This window comes from Anolis sagrei, chromosome 4, assembly GCF_037176765.1.
Source record: "Anolis sagrei isolate rAnoSag1 chromosome 4, rAnoSag1.mat, whole genome shotgun sequence".
NCBI lineage: Eukaryota > Metazoa > Chordata > Lepidosauria > Squamata > Dactyloidae > Anolis > Anolis sagrei.
In genome coordinates, this window is record NC_090024.1 from 6,904,223 (window position 1) to 6,921,066 (window position 16,844).

A 16,844-nucleotide genomic window follows, 5' to 3' on the forward strand; every position below is an offset into this window, starting at 1 on the left:
GGAGGGGAAGGTATGGAGCCATTAATGCATTCCTCCTGTTTTGCATTATTGAACTGGGGATGGATGTCATCACAAGCAGGTGAAGCTAAATGGGAGGTGCAGGAAGTGCCTTTGTTTTTGCAAACAAATATACAAAGGCAATTGTGCAATGTGGGAAATGCTGCTTAACAAATTCCTTAGTTACATCCATCCTTTCCAGTAGATCCCATAGAAGAAAAGATTGTGTCCCATAATATATTTCTAGTTGCAGATGGGAATACAATACAACCCCTTGGGTTGTTGTGAGTTTTCCAGATTGTATGGCCATGTTGCAGAAGCATTCTCTCCTGACGTTTCACCTGTATCTATGGCAGGCATCCTCAGAGGTGGTGGAAACTAAGAAAAAGGGGTTTAGATATCTATGGAATGTCCAGGGTGGCAGAAAGAACTCTTGTCTGTTTGAGGTAGGTGTGAATGTTGCAATTGGCCTCCTTGATTAGCATTTAATGACCTAGCAGTCCCAAGGTCTGGCTGCTTACTGCCTGGGGGAATCCTTTGTAGGGAGGTGATTATCTGGGCCTGATTGTTTGGAATTCCCCTGTTCTTGAGCATTGTTCTTTATTTACTTGATGAACCAACCTAGACACAGCATATTATATAACACATAGCATATTATATTATTTGACACAGCATATTATATATATAACACATGGTTATCTGTGTAACCATGTCAGGCTACACAGATAAACTATTGAAATCCACAAGAAGCATGTGGACAATTTCAACAGAAAGGAAGAAACCATGAAAATGAACAAAATCTGGCTACCAGTATTAAAAAAACCTCTAAAATCGGAACAGTAAATAAAGAGCAACACTAAAAAAAGGGGGAATTCCAGACAAGAATCAATCAGGGCCATCTAATCACCTCGCAACAAAGGATTCAGCTGTGACCAGCAGTGCTGCAGAATCTGAAGAGGCATGAATGGAGGGGGAAAGAGAGAAACGTGCCAAGAGGCTGGATGGCCATCTGTCAGAGGAGATTTGAATGCAATATTCCTGCTACTTGGCAGGGGGTTGGACTGGATGGCCCAGGAGGTCTCTTCCAACTCTTTGATTCTATGATTCTATGATTTCTCCCTGGGAGTAAGAAGCCAGACCTTGAAACTGCTAAGTCATTCAATGCTAATCAAGGTGGCCACTTGCAACATTCACACCAAACTCAGAAAAGAGTTCTTTCTTCCTCCCTGGACTTTCCACAGATATATAAATCCCATTTTCCTAGTTTCCAACAAACCTCTCAACCTCTGAGGATGCCTGCCGTAGATGTGATATTGAGCTACTTTTAGTAGGGTCTCCCGGCGGAGGAGATCCCTGAGGACCGCTCAAAAGGGCCCTGGAACCTTGGTGAGGCCAGCGAAAGCTAATCCAAAGAGTAAAAACATTACAAATAATAATGCCTCATCAAGGGGGAAGAAGTTTCCAGCAACCGAGGTTTATTTGTGATTCAGCTGAGATCAGATGCATTGCAGGAATCATTCCGCTGCAAGCATACCAGTACAAAGAATACAGGCATATTTATAGTAAAAATACAAAGGAAAACTTCCCTTGCCGGCCGGCTTCGTGCTGATTGGCTGATGCTGGAACAGCTGGGAGGAGGCTGGGTGGCCCGTCCCTGCCCAGAGCAGGGCCCCGCCGCCTCTGGGAGGCCAATCAGTGCCTTCCTAGCGCTTCCGAAGATGGACCAATCGGCAGCTAGGAGGCGGGACGAGGCTTGACAATGGCTGAGGAAATGATGAGCTTAGGGGCATCCACCAGCTGGAATGCGAGGCTTTTGTCCTCACTGGCGGGGTGAAAGATAAGGGAACAATGCATTTCCTGGTCTGTGATGGGATTTGGAGGAAATATGAAAGGGCTTTTTTGATATCAGACCTCAGGGGGATCAACGATACCTTAGTGATTTAATCAATCTTTTCTTTCCGAGTTTCTGTTGACCCCCTCCCCTCGCTGGTCTGCTCCGAGGGCCAGGGTTGGGGGAAACAACAGTATTGTCCATGCTGGTGAATTAATCAAGGGTGATTGAGGGAGAGGCTGGAGCCCTCCCCCAGGCAGTTCCTGGTCACAGCAGTTTTTGTGGGGCAAGGGTCAAGGGGACGAGGGTACAGAGGAAATTCATAAGGTTACATACATATATCAAAATCATAGGCAATAGGCATCACTGATACAGAGTTAGTTCATAAGAGGAACCCCCATCCCACCCCATAAAGTTTATTTCAATATTTGATCTTTATTAAGGTCCAAACTGGAAATCCCATGCTCTTAGGAAGGGCGCGTGGAAGCAGAGGTTGCTAGCAGTTCAAATCAAGCATTGATAGAAAGTTCATGGCCAGGGTTGTGGCAAACAGTCCAGTCCACTCAGCAGAGAGTCATGGATTCAGGCTGGAATCAGCAGATGGGCGCTGAGTTGATTAATAACAGAATCCATCGTTCAGCCCTTGGGGAACTACAACTCTCACAAAAGGGCAGAAGTCCCAAGATCCAGCCATTTCCCAAAAAACCTCGTGGGGTCCTTGTTGTTGTCAGTGCCTTGGCAATGTGGCCAAGACTTAACCCTTGTTGTGTAGTCTGGTGACCTTGCCCTTTGCAGAACTATAAGTCCTTATCCCTTAATTCTGAGAGGGGGTGCCTGACATCAGATGCAGGTGAAAAGTCAGGAGAGAATACTTCTGGAACATGGCCATACAGCTCAGAAAACTCGTAGCAACCCAGAGATTCCAGCCATGAAAGCCTTCGACAATACAGTGCAATCCCAATATACTTTCCCAGATTTCAGATGGATTTACAATCTGGCTGTAAGAGCAAACCCAATTGAAATGAAGGACTTCTGGCCCAGGAATGTCATAGATTTGCACTGGAGGGCACTAGAAAATGCCTTGAGAGGGGATATTTGGTCAAACATGGATAAACAAAACCATGGAACCCATAGATACAGGGGCCATGCTGCAATTCAAAGTTGAGATTGGGGAAATGGGGGCCAAGAAAGAGTTCGGAGCTGTCTTTCCCTTCCCGGCTTCTTTCCAAACCACAAGGGAAGGCTCCAAATGAAATTAGGGCAGATAACCATCCATGCGGTTGCAGCCTGGGAAACCAGTTTGCTGCTTTTGTTGGATTGGATCTCAAGTTTGAATCCAATTGTCTTCATTTCAGTAAGCCAGAGAAGCCGCTGGGGGTATTTTTGAGTGGAAATGGCAGGGTGACTATGGGTGAAGTGTCCCTTTCCCCTTCAAGCGCTTTGGCAATCCCAAAGGCAGACTTTAAGGAACCATCTAATTTCTTATAAAGAGCGCAAATGCACTCATCGGTTTCAGCCTGGGAAACCCGGTGGTTTCTTTTGTTTCATTCATCTCCAGAGAGGCCTCTAAGCATTCCTGAGCGGTGACACATTGCATTGGCAGCTGACCACAAGCACAATGAATCACTTCCAGAAGTCGCCAAATACACCAAGAGCAGGATTTGGGAGAAGGCAATGAGCCCACAATAAAGCCGAGCCAAGCCTAAGCTGGCCCTTTATTTGCCATTGCAGACAGAGCTTGGGAAAACTACAAGGCACAGAGTTCCCAACCAACATAACATTTGGAGAGCCTGGACATTGTAGAAATACAGCTATCCTTTCACACCTGGTCATTCCACAGATATATAAACCCACTTTCCTGGTTCCAACAGACCTCACTACCTCTGAGGATGCTTGCCATAGATGCAGGTGAAACGTCAGGAGAGAATGCCTCTAGAACATGACCATATAGCCCGAAAAAACTTACAACAACCCAGTGATTCCGGCCATGGAAGCCTTCGACAATACATTATCCTTCCACAGTTGTGGTTTTGGCTTCTACAGATTTGATTATTCATGGGTTTGGTGAAAATGTTCTCTCTAGAGATCTCTAGATGTTTGCTTGGCCATACATGTCCTGGATTTCACTGGTGAAATCTCAGAGGGGGTGCATTCCCACCTCCTTACACCGGTGTTTCTCAACCTTTGTGCCGTCGTGCCTGGGGCTATAGGTCTTAGTGAAAAATACATGGACGTGATATCTCTCCCCAGGGGATTGCTTCTTGCCCTCCTTTAGGAAACTGGAACTCCCAAGGACCAAAACACTGTAGATAACTCAAAATAGGTTTTATTGTTCACAAAGAGTTATCCCTTTAAGGCAATAAGCTGGAAGTTTCAAAGGGGTAAAAGAAAATATACATTACAGTCTCTGGTTGTCTTCGGTCCAAGGAGTTTTGCAGCTGAGAAGCTTTTCCAGGTCCCTCTTTCTCAATGGCTGTGAATATCGGAATAATCCACAACCCCAGTCCAAATCGCCTATGTTTGAAGACACAAAGTCTTCCTCTGGTGCCAAAGGACTGGTTTGAAGGCGCTTGTGAATTCTCAACGTCGTCCAGGTTGATCTGAACATGAAGCATAAGTTTCAAGGGTAAGAACCTCAGAATTGGTGCTGAGAGGTAACTTAATCAAGGGTTATAGAGACAAGTCTCTCTCTCACATCCATCTGATAGAATGTTTGATGGTGGAATGAAAAAGGAAACACTGGAAGGAAGAGGTGGAACCAAACAATTGAGCTGAGGAAGCAATATAACTGGTGCAAACAACATTGATTGACAGCTATAAATAACCAATCAATCCAACTATACATTTTGCCTTTTTACAGGGTAAAAAGGCAAAATCAGGCATGATACAATTCAAATCTTGCAACTTACAGTTCTATATATAGGTGGCTCCACTCGCGCCGTCACAACCTTCCTAAAGCCACGACCACTCAATACAGTTCCTCCTGTTATGGTGACCCCCAACCATAAAATTATTTTCTTTGCTACTTCACAACTGTAATTTTGCTCCTGAATCATAATGTAAATATCCAATATGCAGGATGGATTTTCATTCACTGGACCAAATTTGGCACCAATACCCCGTACGCCCAAATTTAAATACTGGTGGGGCTGGAAGCGAGGGATTGATTTTGTCATTTGGGAGTCGTAGTTGCTGGGATTTATAGTTCACCTACAATCAAAGAGCATTCTGGACTCCACCAACAATGGAATTGAACCAAACTTGGCACCCCGAAATCCCATGATTAAGAGAAAATACTGGAAGGGTTTGTGGGCATTGACCTTGAATTTTGGAATTGTAGTTCACTACATCCAGAGATCACTGTGGACGCAAACAATGAAAGATCTGGACCAAACTTGGCACAAATTCTCAATATTCCCAAATGTGAACACTGGTGGAGTTTGTGGAAAAGAGACCTTGACATTTGGGAGTTGTGGTTGCTGGGATTTCTAGTTCACCTACAATCAAAGAACATTTTGGACTCCACCAATGTTGGAATTGAACCAAACTTGGCAAACAGTACTCTCATGAGCAACAGAAAATACTGGAAGTGCTTGGTGGGCATTGACCTTGAGTTTTGGAGTTATAGTTCACCTACATCCAGAGATCACTGTGTACTCAAAGAAAGAAGGATCCAGACCAAACTTGGCACAAATACTCAATATGCCCAAGTGTGAACACTGTTGGAGCTAGGGGAAAATAGTCCTTGAAATTTGGGAGTTGTAGTTTCTAGGATTTATAGTTCACCTACAATCAAAGAGCATTCTGAACCCCACCAATTATAGAATTGGGTCAAACCTTCTACACAGAACCTCCATGACCAACAGAAAATACTGTAGGTTCTTGTGGGTTTTTTCGGGCTATAGAGCCATGTTGTAGAGGCATTTCTCCTGACGTTTTGCCTGCATCTATGGCAAGCATCCTCAGAGGTAGTCATAGATGCAGGCGAAACGTCAATAGAAATGCCTCTAGAACATGGCTCTATAGCCCGAAAAAACCCACAAGAACCTAGAAAATACTGTGTTTTCTAATGGTCTTTGATGACCCCTTTGACACCCCCTCGCGACCCCCCCAGGAGTTCTGATCCCCAGGTTGAGAAACACTGCTCTAGATGTTTGCTTAGCCATACATGTCCTCATTTTCACCATTGAAATCTCAGAGGAGATGCATTCCTGCCTCCTTACATGGTCATTTGAGACCATGTGTATCTGAGGGCCCTTCCACACAGCTATATATCCCAGAATATCAAGGCAGGAAATCCCACAATATCTGCTTTGGGTTATCTGAGTCCACACCCAGGTCATGTGGGATTTTCTGCCTTGATATTTTAGGATACAGGGCTGTGTGGAAGGGCCATTTGTGGTCAATGTTGAAGACTACCTTGTGGGTTTCATAGATCCTAGAATTGGAAGAAGCCCCAAAACCTAACTCCATTCTGCATACGTTAAGGAAGACACAACCCAAGCCCTCCCAAAGAGATGGCCATTCAGTCTCTATTGAAAACCTCCAGAGAAGGAGACTCAACCAGATTGTGAGACAGCATATTCCACTGCCAAACAGTTCTTACCATCTGGAGGTTCTTCCTAATGTTCAGGTGGAATCTCTTCTCCTACAATTTGAATCCATGGCTCCATTGTGTCCATAGCAGCAGAAAGTAATCTGATTCCATCTTCAATGTGACATCCTTTCAAATGTTTAAACATGGCTATCATGTCCCTTCTTAACTATCTCTTCTCCAGGTTGAATATACCCAGTTCCCTAAACCATTCCTCAAAAGGATTCATAGTTTCAAGACCTGTGCTGTCACACGCTGGACCTGTGCATAAGACTGTAGACAGGACATAAATTCTGTGTGCCCAACGGGACACCGGGGCTGCCTCAGATTAAAGGCCTTTGGATTTCCTTAAACAGAGTCTTTAGATTGCTTAAAGGTTCAACAATGTTTTTTATTATTGAAAACAAACAGGTACTTTAAGGCTTTCTTAACAGTCTATTGGCTCTCTCTCAATCTTGTCCACGGGGAACAGGCACTATCTTCATTACTGTATACAAACTAATGGGGAAATCCTTAACTTTTAATCTGGGCAGTCTGTCTTTGCCTCTGTTGGCGTGGAGCCCCTGCACCCGGTACCAACTGCTTCTGGCTTCCGTGAGTGACCCTTACCAAGCAGAGCTTTGTAGACTTCAGAGGACAAAGGAGTTCAGGTTTCCGTGATGGCTGACTGAAGTCCTTCAGCAAAGGAACTGTAGGGCTGTATAACCCTGGCCAAGCTGTGGGCTGTATATCTCCCTGGCCAAGCTGCAGAAGACGAAGCTTTCTACAGGAGCTCTTGGTATTATGTCCTGCATGAAAGACTTCTCTGTATGGACTGAACCCAAAATGGCACCTATTCCCTCCAAAAACCCAAAAGGGGGCGGGACCAGGGAACCTAACGATAATTGACAGGTGGCTTGCCCTATGATTGCAGCCAAAAGAAGCCACCTATCTGCAGAGTCCCTGAAACGTAGGACCACAACAAACATTCAGTGCAAAGCAAACAAAATTGGAGCTCCTGGTACAGCTGTACCTGCACAAGACCTTTGATCATTTTAGTCATCCTTCCAGTGGGTCAATATCATTCTTGCATTGTGATACCCAGAACTGGACACAGTATTATTTCAAATGAGGTCTGACCAAAGCAGAATAGGATAGGACCAGTAGTTCTCAACCTGGGGTCCCCAGATGTTTTTGGCCTACAACTCGCAGAAATCCCAGCCAATTTACCAGCTGTTAGGAGTTGAAGGCCAAAAACATCTGGGGGCACACAAGTTGAGAACCACTGGGATAGGAATATTATGCTCCCTGATTTAGACCCTAAACTTTTATTGATACAGCCTAGAATCACATTGGCCTTTTTAGCTGCTGCATCACGCTATTGACTCATACCCAGTTTGTGATCTACTAAGATCCTTAGCTTCCTGTCAAGCCAGGATGTAACTACACCGCTTTACATTCCTCCCTATTGCAATGTCTTTGGTGAGTTTTGGCCTGCTCTGGCATCTTGGAAATGTTGGGCAACCAGGCAGATGTTCTCTCTCTTTCAAGTTGCTTTCCGTAAAGGGATTCTGGCAGTCTTCTCCGTTGCAAACATCTGCCCACAGAGTATCAATGCCCGAGGCAGGCTGGTGATGTAACTAAGGTAGTGTCCCAAGAACAGCAACACAGTTGGGCTTTGGGCTGGTCCCAAATGATGTGTCTATAGGGAGCGGCAGTCCAATAGTCATGGATAGGTGCCAAATTTATTTATTTATTATTTCGGTTGCTTCTACCCCTCCTTTCTCACCCCGAAGGGGACTCAGGGCGGCTTACAAAGGCACAGTTCGATACCAGCATCACATAACAATAGTAACCAAATTGCAGCAATTAACAATTAAACAACAGTTCCTACATTACAACAATAAAACCAATGCAAACCCAATTACTCCTCATTGACGGTCAGCGTTCGCTATCTCATAGTCCAAATTCCAATTCCACATTGTCAGTCCTGTCAGTCCTAATTGTCTGAATGTCCTTATCTAGTTGTCAATTGCCCAAAGGCCTGGTCCCACAACCACATCTTTACTTTCCTCCTGAAGGAGAGGAGGGATGTTGATGCCCTAATTTCCCCTGGGAGTAAGTTCCACAGGTGAGGGGCCACCACTGAGAAGGCCCTGCTCCTCGTCCCCACCAACCTCACTTGTGATAGCGGTGGGGTCGAGAGCAGGGCATCCCCAGATGATCTCAAACTCCGGGGTGGGATGTAGGGGGAGATGCGTTCGGACAGATATACTGGACCGGAACCAAAGCACCCACTTGCTTGTTTGCCACAACATTCTCACTTTGAGCACGTCTGCACTATACAGTTATACCAGTTTGGTTCCACTTTTGTTGGAAATCCTTGAAATGTTCTTTGGGAAAGTCCTGAAGGATTCTCAACTAAGTTTCAGAGCTGTCATGCAGGGGAAATTTCTAACTTCCAAAAACTATAAATCTCATGAGATGATGGGGCCATGCTAGGCCAAAGTGGGATTCAACGACTATCATTTTGGAATGTTGACACACAATGGCTTCATCTGCACTGTAATATAATGCAGTTTGAAATTGCATTATATAGTAAGTCTATACTCAGAGCAATGGTATTCCCCATAGTCACCTACGGATGTGAGAGCTGGACCTTCGGGAAGGGTGAGTGAAGGAAGAGAGATGCTTTTGAACTGTGGTGTTGGAGGAAAGTTCTGAGAGTGCCTTGGACTGCGAGAAGATCCAACCAGTCCATACTTCAGGAAATAAAGCCCGACTGCTAATTGGAGGGAAGGATAGTAGAGGCCAAGATGAAGTACTTTGGCCACATCATGAAGACAGTAAAGCTTAGAGAAGACAATATTTATTTATTGATTTATTTATCGTATCAGGAGCGAACCAAGTCAGTTGTATTGCATTAAAAACAAACAAAACACAAAGTTTGCAGACTTGATATTCTATTAAATAAGTTTGGGAACTGTTATTTAGTAAGATACCTCTTTGAGGAAAATACTTAAAGCCTTCAGGGAGAAGAAGTAAGAAATATAGTAGGCCTCTATAGTGTTAGAGTGCTGGAGTGGAAAGAGGATTCAAAAGGTTCAAAATATCCTGTTTGTATTCCTGTATATGGAACATTGCTTTTAAGAAACTTAAGTTAGAAGACTATTGTGACGGCGCAAGTGGCGCCACCTATGCATAGAACTGTTAGTTGTAAGACTTAAACTGTTGTATCATGCTTGATCCTGCCCCTTTTTACACTGCTTATGTATAGTTGTGTGGATTGGTTGCTTGTAGTTGTCAATTAGTACTGTTTGGCTCCACCTCTTCCTGCAAGAGGGGAGAACTTCCTTTTTCTCTTCATTCTGCCATCAGAGTTCGTACCAGATGGACGTGAGTAAAAGACTTGATTCTAAAGGACCCTGATTTAAGTTACCTCTTAGCACCAGTTCTGAGGTTTTTTACCCCTGGGACTCATGCTGTATGTCCAGATCGTCCTGGACAATTATTGAGGAGACCCAGGCGTCTTCAAGCCGGTTCTTTTGGCACCAAAGGAAGATCCTGAGTCTTCAAAACATAGGCCATCTGAACTGGGGTTGTGGTTTGCTCCGGCATTCACAGCCATTGAGAAAAGAGGAAACTTGGTGAGGCTTCTCAGCTTCAAACCCCTTGGACCCAGAACTAATTGAGACTGTAAAGTATGTTTTCCTTCACCCCTCTAAAGTTTTCCAGCTCATTGCTTTGAAGAAATGACTTTGTGATAAATAAAACTTATTTTGAGCTATTTACATCGTTTTGGGTTTTTGGGAGTTCCAGTTTCCTATAGGAGGGCAAGAAGCAATCCCTTGGGGGGAAAGATGCCACGTCCATCCCTCCTTTATTGAGAATAATAGCCCCCAGGCATGACGGCACAACTATTCTCGGTATAAGTAAAGCCTGACAGATTATTGAAACCACTATGCATCTTTACTGTTCAAGAACAAAATAAACATCATATTCTTGTTTTATTTCACCTGAAGAGTTCATGTGTCATCTTGAACACTCTAGTGAAGGAGGTGGCCTATGAAACAATAAATGGTTGCTAGCAAAAGAATCCTTAATAACAAATTGGCACAGTAATGTATAATATACAGTGGTGGCACCCCACTGTCCTGTCTTGTGTGTGTGTGTGTGTCTCCTTGTCCCTCTCGGCCCTCACTGGCCTATCTGTCGTCTGTCTTTATTGAAGTATGCAACCTATAAATTCGGGGTCATGAAGACACACCACTCCTAGCAGTGCTGAGGTTACAAAGAGAAACAGAGGCCATAAAAGAAAAGCAGTAAAATGTGACTAGTTGTTTGGGATTTTTTTAAAGTCTTTTGAAACTAAATTGTGTTTGAAACCCATGAGCCTCTTTGTAAGAGAACAGAACGGAGTTCCCCAGTATCATCAGTTTGGGAGATAAGTTTAGTCCATGGATCAATGCCTACAAACAAAATTCTCAAGTAGAACCCCAAAAGATAAAGACAGAATAGATGCCAAATTGCATGGCTTTGGTCGGAGAAAATGAGCAGCCAGAAAAGTCAAATCCCCTTTTAAGATGGAATAAGCTCAAAATGACCATGTTGGCTGGAACACGTCATAGAATCATTGAATTGGAAGGGGAGTCCAAAGGCCATCTAGTTCAAACTGCTGAAAGATGACCACCAGCTATAGCTGATATAGCAAGCATCTACATCAGCGGTTCTCAACCTGGGGGTCGCGACCCCTGGGGGGGGTCGTTCGGCCATTTTCGGGGCGTCGCGAAGCTGCCTTGCCTGCCCCCGCCCCTCCAAAATGGCTGCCGACCCCCTGAGCCAGCCAAATGGCACTCCTGGCAGGCAAAATTATTTATGAAGTAGCAACGAAAATATGGTTGGGGGTCACCACAACACGAAGAACTTTATTTATGGGTCACCACATTAGAAAGGTTGAGAACCACTGATCTACACTATGGAATTAATGAGTTTTAACATCCTTGAACTCCCATGTCTCAAAGCTATGGAACCCTGGAAGTTGTGGTTTTCCAACGTCTTTAGTCTTCTTGTGTGAAGGCTGGAGGTTGAAGCTAAAGCAATTCCATGGAAAATCCATAAGCATTAATGCACTTTGTGGCAAAGTATAAATGCTGACTCTCTGCATGCTCCAGGTCTTGGATCAAGCCCCTACTCCATCTAATGCCCGTGAATGTGTTCATATCTTTACAGTATCTTCGCTGATGTGCTTCACCTGCGAAAATGCAGAATCCAATTGGGACTGCCTGAGCATGAAGACGTGTGCGGAGAATGAGAAATTCTGCATGACAAAATATTTTGGCGGAGGAATTGGTAAGTGGGTTTGCAGCTCGACTACCATATTTTCCGGCATATTAGGCAATGTTTTAACCCTGGAAAATCTTATGAAAAGTCGGGGGCTCATCTAATACGCTGGGTCTTTTAAGCAGAGTAAGAAGAATGGGGAAAAGAAGGAGGAGAGAAGAGGTTTGAGCACAGCTGCCATTCCACCACAGCAGGAGCACTACATAATATTTTAAGTCTTTTAAGACTCTTAAAACTCTATCCTTTGCAGCTGCCAGCTCGAGCCACTGGTTCTGCTCTGCCAGGATGGGGAGAGGACGATTCACCAGTTCGCCAGCTTGCTGGTGTCTTCCAGTTGGCTCCACAGGCTCCCACTGCCAGCTAGGGCCATTGTGGTGCTGTTCCACTGGGTCAGGGAGCGGACGATGCACTAGCTCACCACTTTGCTGGTGTTTTCCAGTCGACTCCACAGGCTCCCACTGCCAGCTAGGGCCATTGTGGTGCTGTTCCACTGGGCCAGGGAGTGGATGATGCACTAGTTCACCACTTTGCTGGTGTTTTCCAGTCAGCTCCACAGGCTCCCGCTGCTAGCTAGGGCCACTGTGGAGCCGCTCCGCCTGGCCAGGGAACGGATGATGCACCAGTTCACCAGCTTGCTGGTGTCTTCCAGTTGGCTCCACAGGCTCCCACTGCCAGCTAGGGCCACTGTGGTGCCACTCCACCGGGCCGTGGAGCGGACGATGCACCAGTTCACCAGCTTGTTGTTGTCTTCCAGTTGGCTCCACAGGCTCCCACTGCCAGCTAGGATGACTGTGGTGCCACTCCGCCAGGCCAGGGAGTGGACGATGCACCAGTTCACCAGCTTGCTGGTGTTTTCCAGTTGGCTCTACAGGCTCCTGCTGCTGGGTGTCAGCCTCCCTGAAGGGCTCCTCCATTCCATGCTTGCCTCAGCTGACAGTGTGGCGGAGGAGGCAACACAAGGCTGGGAGCCACTGGGGAGGCTGAAGCCCGACAGCAGGAGCCTGGGGAAGTGTCCTCTGGAGTATTAGCTATCCCTCCTGGTTTGGTTCCACCTGCAAATTTGATAAGCATGCCTCCTATTCCATCATCCAAGTCATTGATAAATATGTTGAATAGCATCTAACCTAGGACAGAACCACAGTATGGCACCCCACTGGTCACTTCTCTTTAGGATGTGGAGAAGGTGCCATTAGGCAGCACCTTTGGGGTCCGGTTGATCAGCTATTTCAATTTGGCACCACTGGAAAATTTGATGAGCATGCCCTCCATTCCATCATCCAAGTCATTGAGAAAGAGGTTGAATAGTGTTCGATCCAGGACAAAACTCTCTTGTGGCACTCCACTTGCCACTTTTTTCCAGGATGAAGAAGATGAGCATCATCCCAGTCACTAATAACATGCCTTCACTTTCTCTTTTCAGGTACTGAGAACAAGCAGTCCATCAGCAAGAGTTGCTCAGCCACTTGCCCCCAGGGTGGCATCGACTTGGGCGTCATGGCCTTCTCCATGAAATGCTGCAATACCTCCTTGTGCAACACAAGTGGTGCCATCAGTGTCAAAAGCAGCACTTTGATGCTGGCCGTGGGCACCTTGGCCAGTTTATTCTACATCTTCGGAGCCAGGCTGTGAGGTGAGAGGCGGGCACCGTCGTTATCAGGAGCCATTTCCACACAAAACTCTCCGCTCGGGGCAACCCTCTGCCTGTTTCCAAGGGCTCTGTGGCCACCTTTGCTCGCAACCTTTGGCCACAGTGGTTCCTGTCCTTCTTGGAAACTTGCTCAGGGCCCAGTATGTTGAGCAGCGCAGTTTGGTGATGTTTTGAACAATGCAAATGGTTGCGCTTTTTCCATGTACTTTGTGGTCCCAAAACATAATAAAACAATTATATCAGTCAAAATTGTCTTGAAAGCTATTGATTTATTTATTTACAGTATTTATATTCTGCCCTTCTCGTCCCGCAGGGGACTCAGGGCGGATCACAATGCACATATACATGGCAAACATTCAATGCCATAGACACACAGCATATATAGACAGAAACTATTTAGCTTCATGAGGGTATGCTTTGAATTCTGGCCACCAGGGGAGCTGTTGCTTCATCGTCCACTTGTGACACCGATGGAGTACTTCCTCATTCTTTTGCACACTACTGGAGGGTTTTATGGCATCGTAAATTTGTTAAATTAGCCTCCCCGCATAAGCGGTACCTAAATTTCCTACTTGACAGAAGCAACTGTCTTTCGGCTGCAAAGGTTGACAGCAAACTAGACAAATGGTCTGGAGCTTACTCTGACCTGGGCAGGCTTCAAACTCGTGACTTTTCGGTCAGTAATGATTTAATGCAGCTGACTCCCAACCAGCTGTGCCACAACCAGTCCTATCTTCTCATGTTCCACTGATATCAGTTAACTCTGTTATATAAATCTTAGGACCTTTCCACATAATCCATATTGAACTGGATTACATGGCAGTGTGGACTCAGATTTATTTATTTATCGTGTCAGTATCAACCAGACAATTGTACAGGGTTAGTCAAAATGAATAGGCCAATAAGCCAATAGGCAATGTCTTTTTTGGCCTGTTCATTTTGACTAACCCTGTATTACATTTTTAACAAATTTTTAACAAACAGACAAAACAGAGTTTGCAAGCTTGGTAGTTGATGAAATGTCCTTTGACCAGTATCTGGCCACTTGGAGTGCCTCTGGTGTTGCCGCAAGAAGATCCTCCATTGTGCATGTGGCAGGGCTCAGGGTGCATTGCAGCAGGTGGTCAGTGGTTTGCTCCTCTCCACACTCGCATGTCGTTGATTCCACTTCGTAGCCCCATTTCTTGAGGTTGGCTCTGTATCTTGTGGTGCCAGAGCGTAGTCTGTTCAGCGCCTTCCAAGTTGCCCACTCTTCTGTGTGCCCAGGGGGGAGTCTCTCATTTGGTATCAGCCATGGATTGAGGTTCTGGGTTTGAGCCTGCCACTTTTGGACTCTCGCTTGCTGAGGTGTTCCAGCGAGTGTCTCTGTAGATCTTAGAAAACTATTTCTTGATTTAAGTCGTTGACGTGCTGGCTGATACCCAAACAAGGGATGAGCTGGAGATGTCTCTGCCTTGGTCCTTTCACTATTGGCTGCCACTTCACGGCGGATGTCGGGTGGTGCAATACCGGCTAAACAGTGTAATTTCTCCAGTGGTGTAGGGCGCAGACACCCCGTGATAATGCGGCATGTCTCATTAAGAGCCACATCCACTGTTTTAGCGTGGTGAGATGTCTTCCACACTGGGCATGCATACTCAGCAGCAGAGTAGCATAGCGCAAGGGCAGATGTCTTCACTGTATCTGGTTGTGATCCCCAGGTTTTGCCAGTCAGCTTTCGTATGATATTGTTTCTAGCACCCACTTTTTGCTTGATGTTCAGGCAGTGCTTCTTGTAGGTAAGAGCACAGTCCAGAGTGACTCCCAGGTATTTGGATGTGCTGCAATGCTCCAGTGGGATTCCTTCCCAGGTAATAATCCTCAGAGCTCGGGATGTTTGTCTGTTCTTGAGATGAAAGGCGCATGTCTGTGTTTTAGATGGATTAGGGATCAGCTGGATTTCCCTATAGTAGTCAGTAAGGGTACCTAGAGCTTCGGAGAGCTTCTGTTCTACCATCTCAAAGATCCCTGCTTGAGCAGTAGTGTGAACTCAGATAATTCAGTTCAAAGCAGATATTGTGGCCCATCTGCCTTGATATTCTGGGTTATATGGCTGTGTGGGAGGGCCCTTAGTTGATATAGGTCCCAGCTACAGTGCCACATAATGCAGTATTGAACTACTTATATGGGCAATATAGACTCATAATGCAATTCAAATTGCATTATATGCTGACCATATAATGTAGATTTAAACTGCATTAAATGGCAGTGTAGATCAAGCCACAAAGCCTAGGGTCCCATCTATGCTGCCATATAATGAGTCTACCCTGACCATATAATGCAGTTTCAAATTGTATTATATGGTAGCGCAGATGAGTCCTTAGAAAGAATCAGTTTTGGACTACAACGAGTGATCACCTATTATGATGATCACCTATTATGACAAAGCATGGCCAGTATATTTGAATCTTTACAATGTCTTTCCAAACCCTTTCAATATTATTCAGTGTGGAGATATGGGGCCAAGCAACATCCAAGTGTGGTCAAAATGGCACAAATTACTACCGAAGAAGATTGTTTAGGTTGGGAGCAGTTTGCTTTTGCTTAAGCATACAGGGAAGGGCAAGAACCTACCTGTTCCTTTCCTCTGCCCTTCAATGAATGCAATTTTGCACTTTGCGCTCAGTTTGCAGCAATTGTAATAAGCCAAGGACAAAAGGAATAAAGCGGAAGGGAGAAGAGAGAAAACGGGACATTTTAAAGGAAGATGAAACAATGGGATGGCAGAGGAGTAATCAAGTCTGTTCTGGCTAAATTAGATGATTGGAGGATATGGTGACATATGTGTTAATCCCTCTCTATATTTCCCTTTCACTGTACTTAATCAGTACAAGGAAGTAGATATATAATCCAAAAAAGTCTAGCAATAGGTGATAATCCAACAGAAATCCAAATGTCTCTTACAGATGCAAAAGTAATACAGCCCAAAGTCACAAGAGCAACTTAAGTCCACAAGCAAAATGTATACTCAGTAAAACATGAACAGGAACTTCCAGAATACTTGAATCCAAAACCAAGGTTTGACTTGAAACAAAACCCAGAGAACTCATGCCTAGCTTCTCACTTGAACTCCACATTGCCTGAACTAACCCTTGAGTAAACAAGTTGCTAATTAATAGGCACCCATGAAGTCATTTCTTTTCGCATGAATTTTCTCCCCAACTTTCCCACGTAAATGCTCAGACCTACTATGCCTATAAACCAAGGTTTGACTTCAAACAAAACCCAGAGAACTCATGCCTAGCTTCTCACTTGAACTTCACATTGCCTGAACCAACCCTTGAGTAAACAAGTTGCTAATTAATGGGCACTCATGAAGTCATTTCTTTTCCCATGAATTTTCTCCCCAACTTTCCCACGTAAATGCTCTTACCTATATGCCTATTTTCTGCTTTGATCTGAAAACAAAGATTTTT

At 45.0% G+C, this 16,844-nt stretch overlaps 1 protein-coding gene across 1 annotated transcript in view; it reads left to right on the forward strand.

The window, feature by feature from the left end:
- LOC132775148 (lymphocyte antigen 6E-like) overlaps nt 1-13,638 on the forward strand; it is a 28,429-nt gene extending 14,791 nt beyond the window's left edge. Inside the window, exons 2-3 of the mRNA XM_060775956.2 lie at nt 11,631-11,750; nt 13,162-13,638. Of these exons, the coding sequence (XP_060631939.2) occupies nt 11,631-11,750; nt 13,162-13,370 (329 nt within the window). The 3' untranslated portion in view covers nt 13,371-13,638. The remainder of the gene's footprint in view (nt 1-11,630; nt 11,751-13,161) is intronic.
- The last annotated feature ends 3,206 nt before the right edge of the window (nt 13,639-16,844 follow it).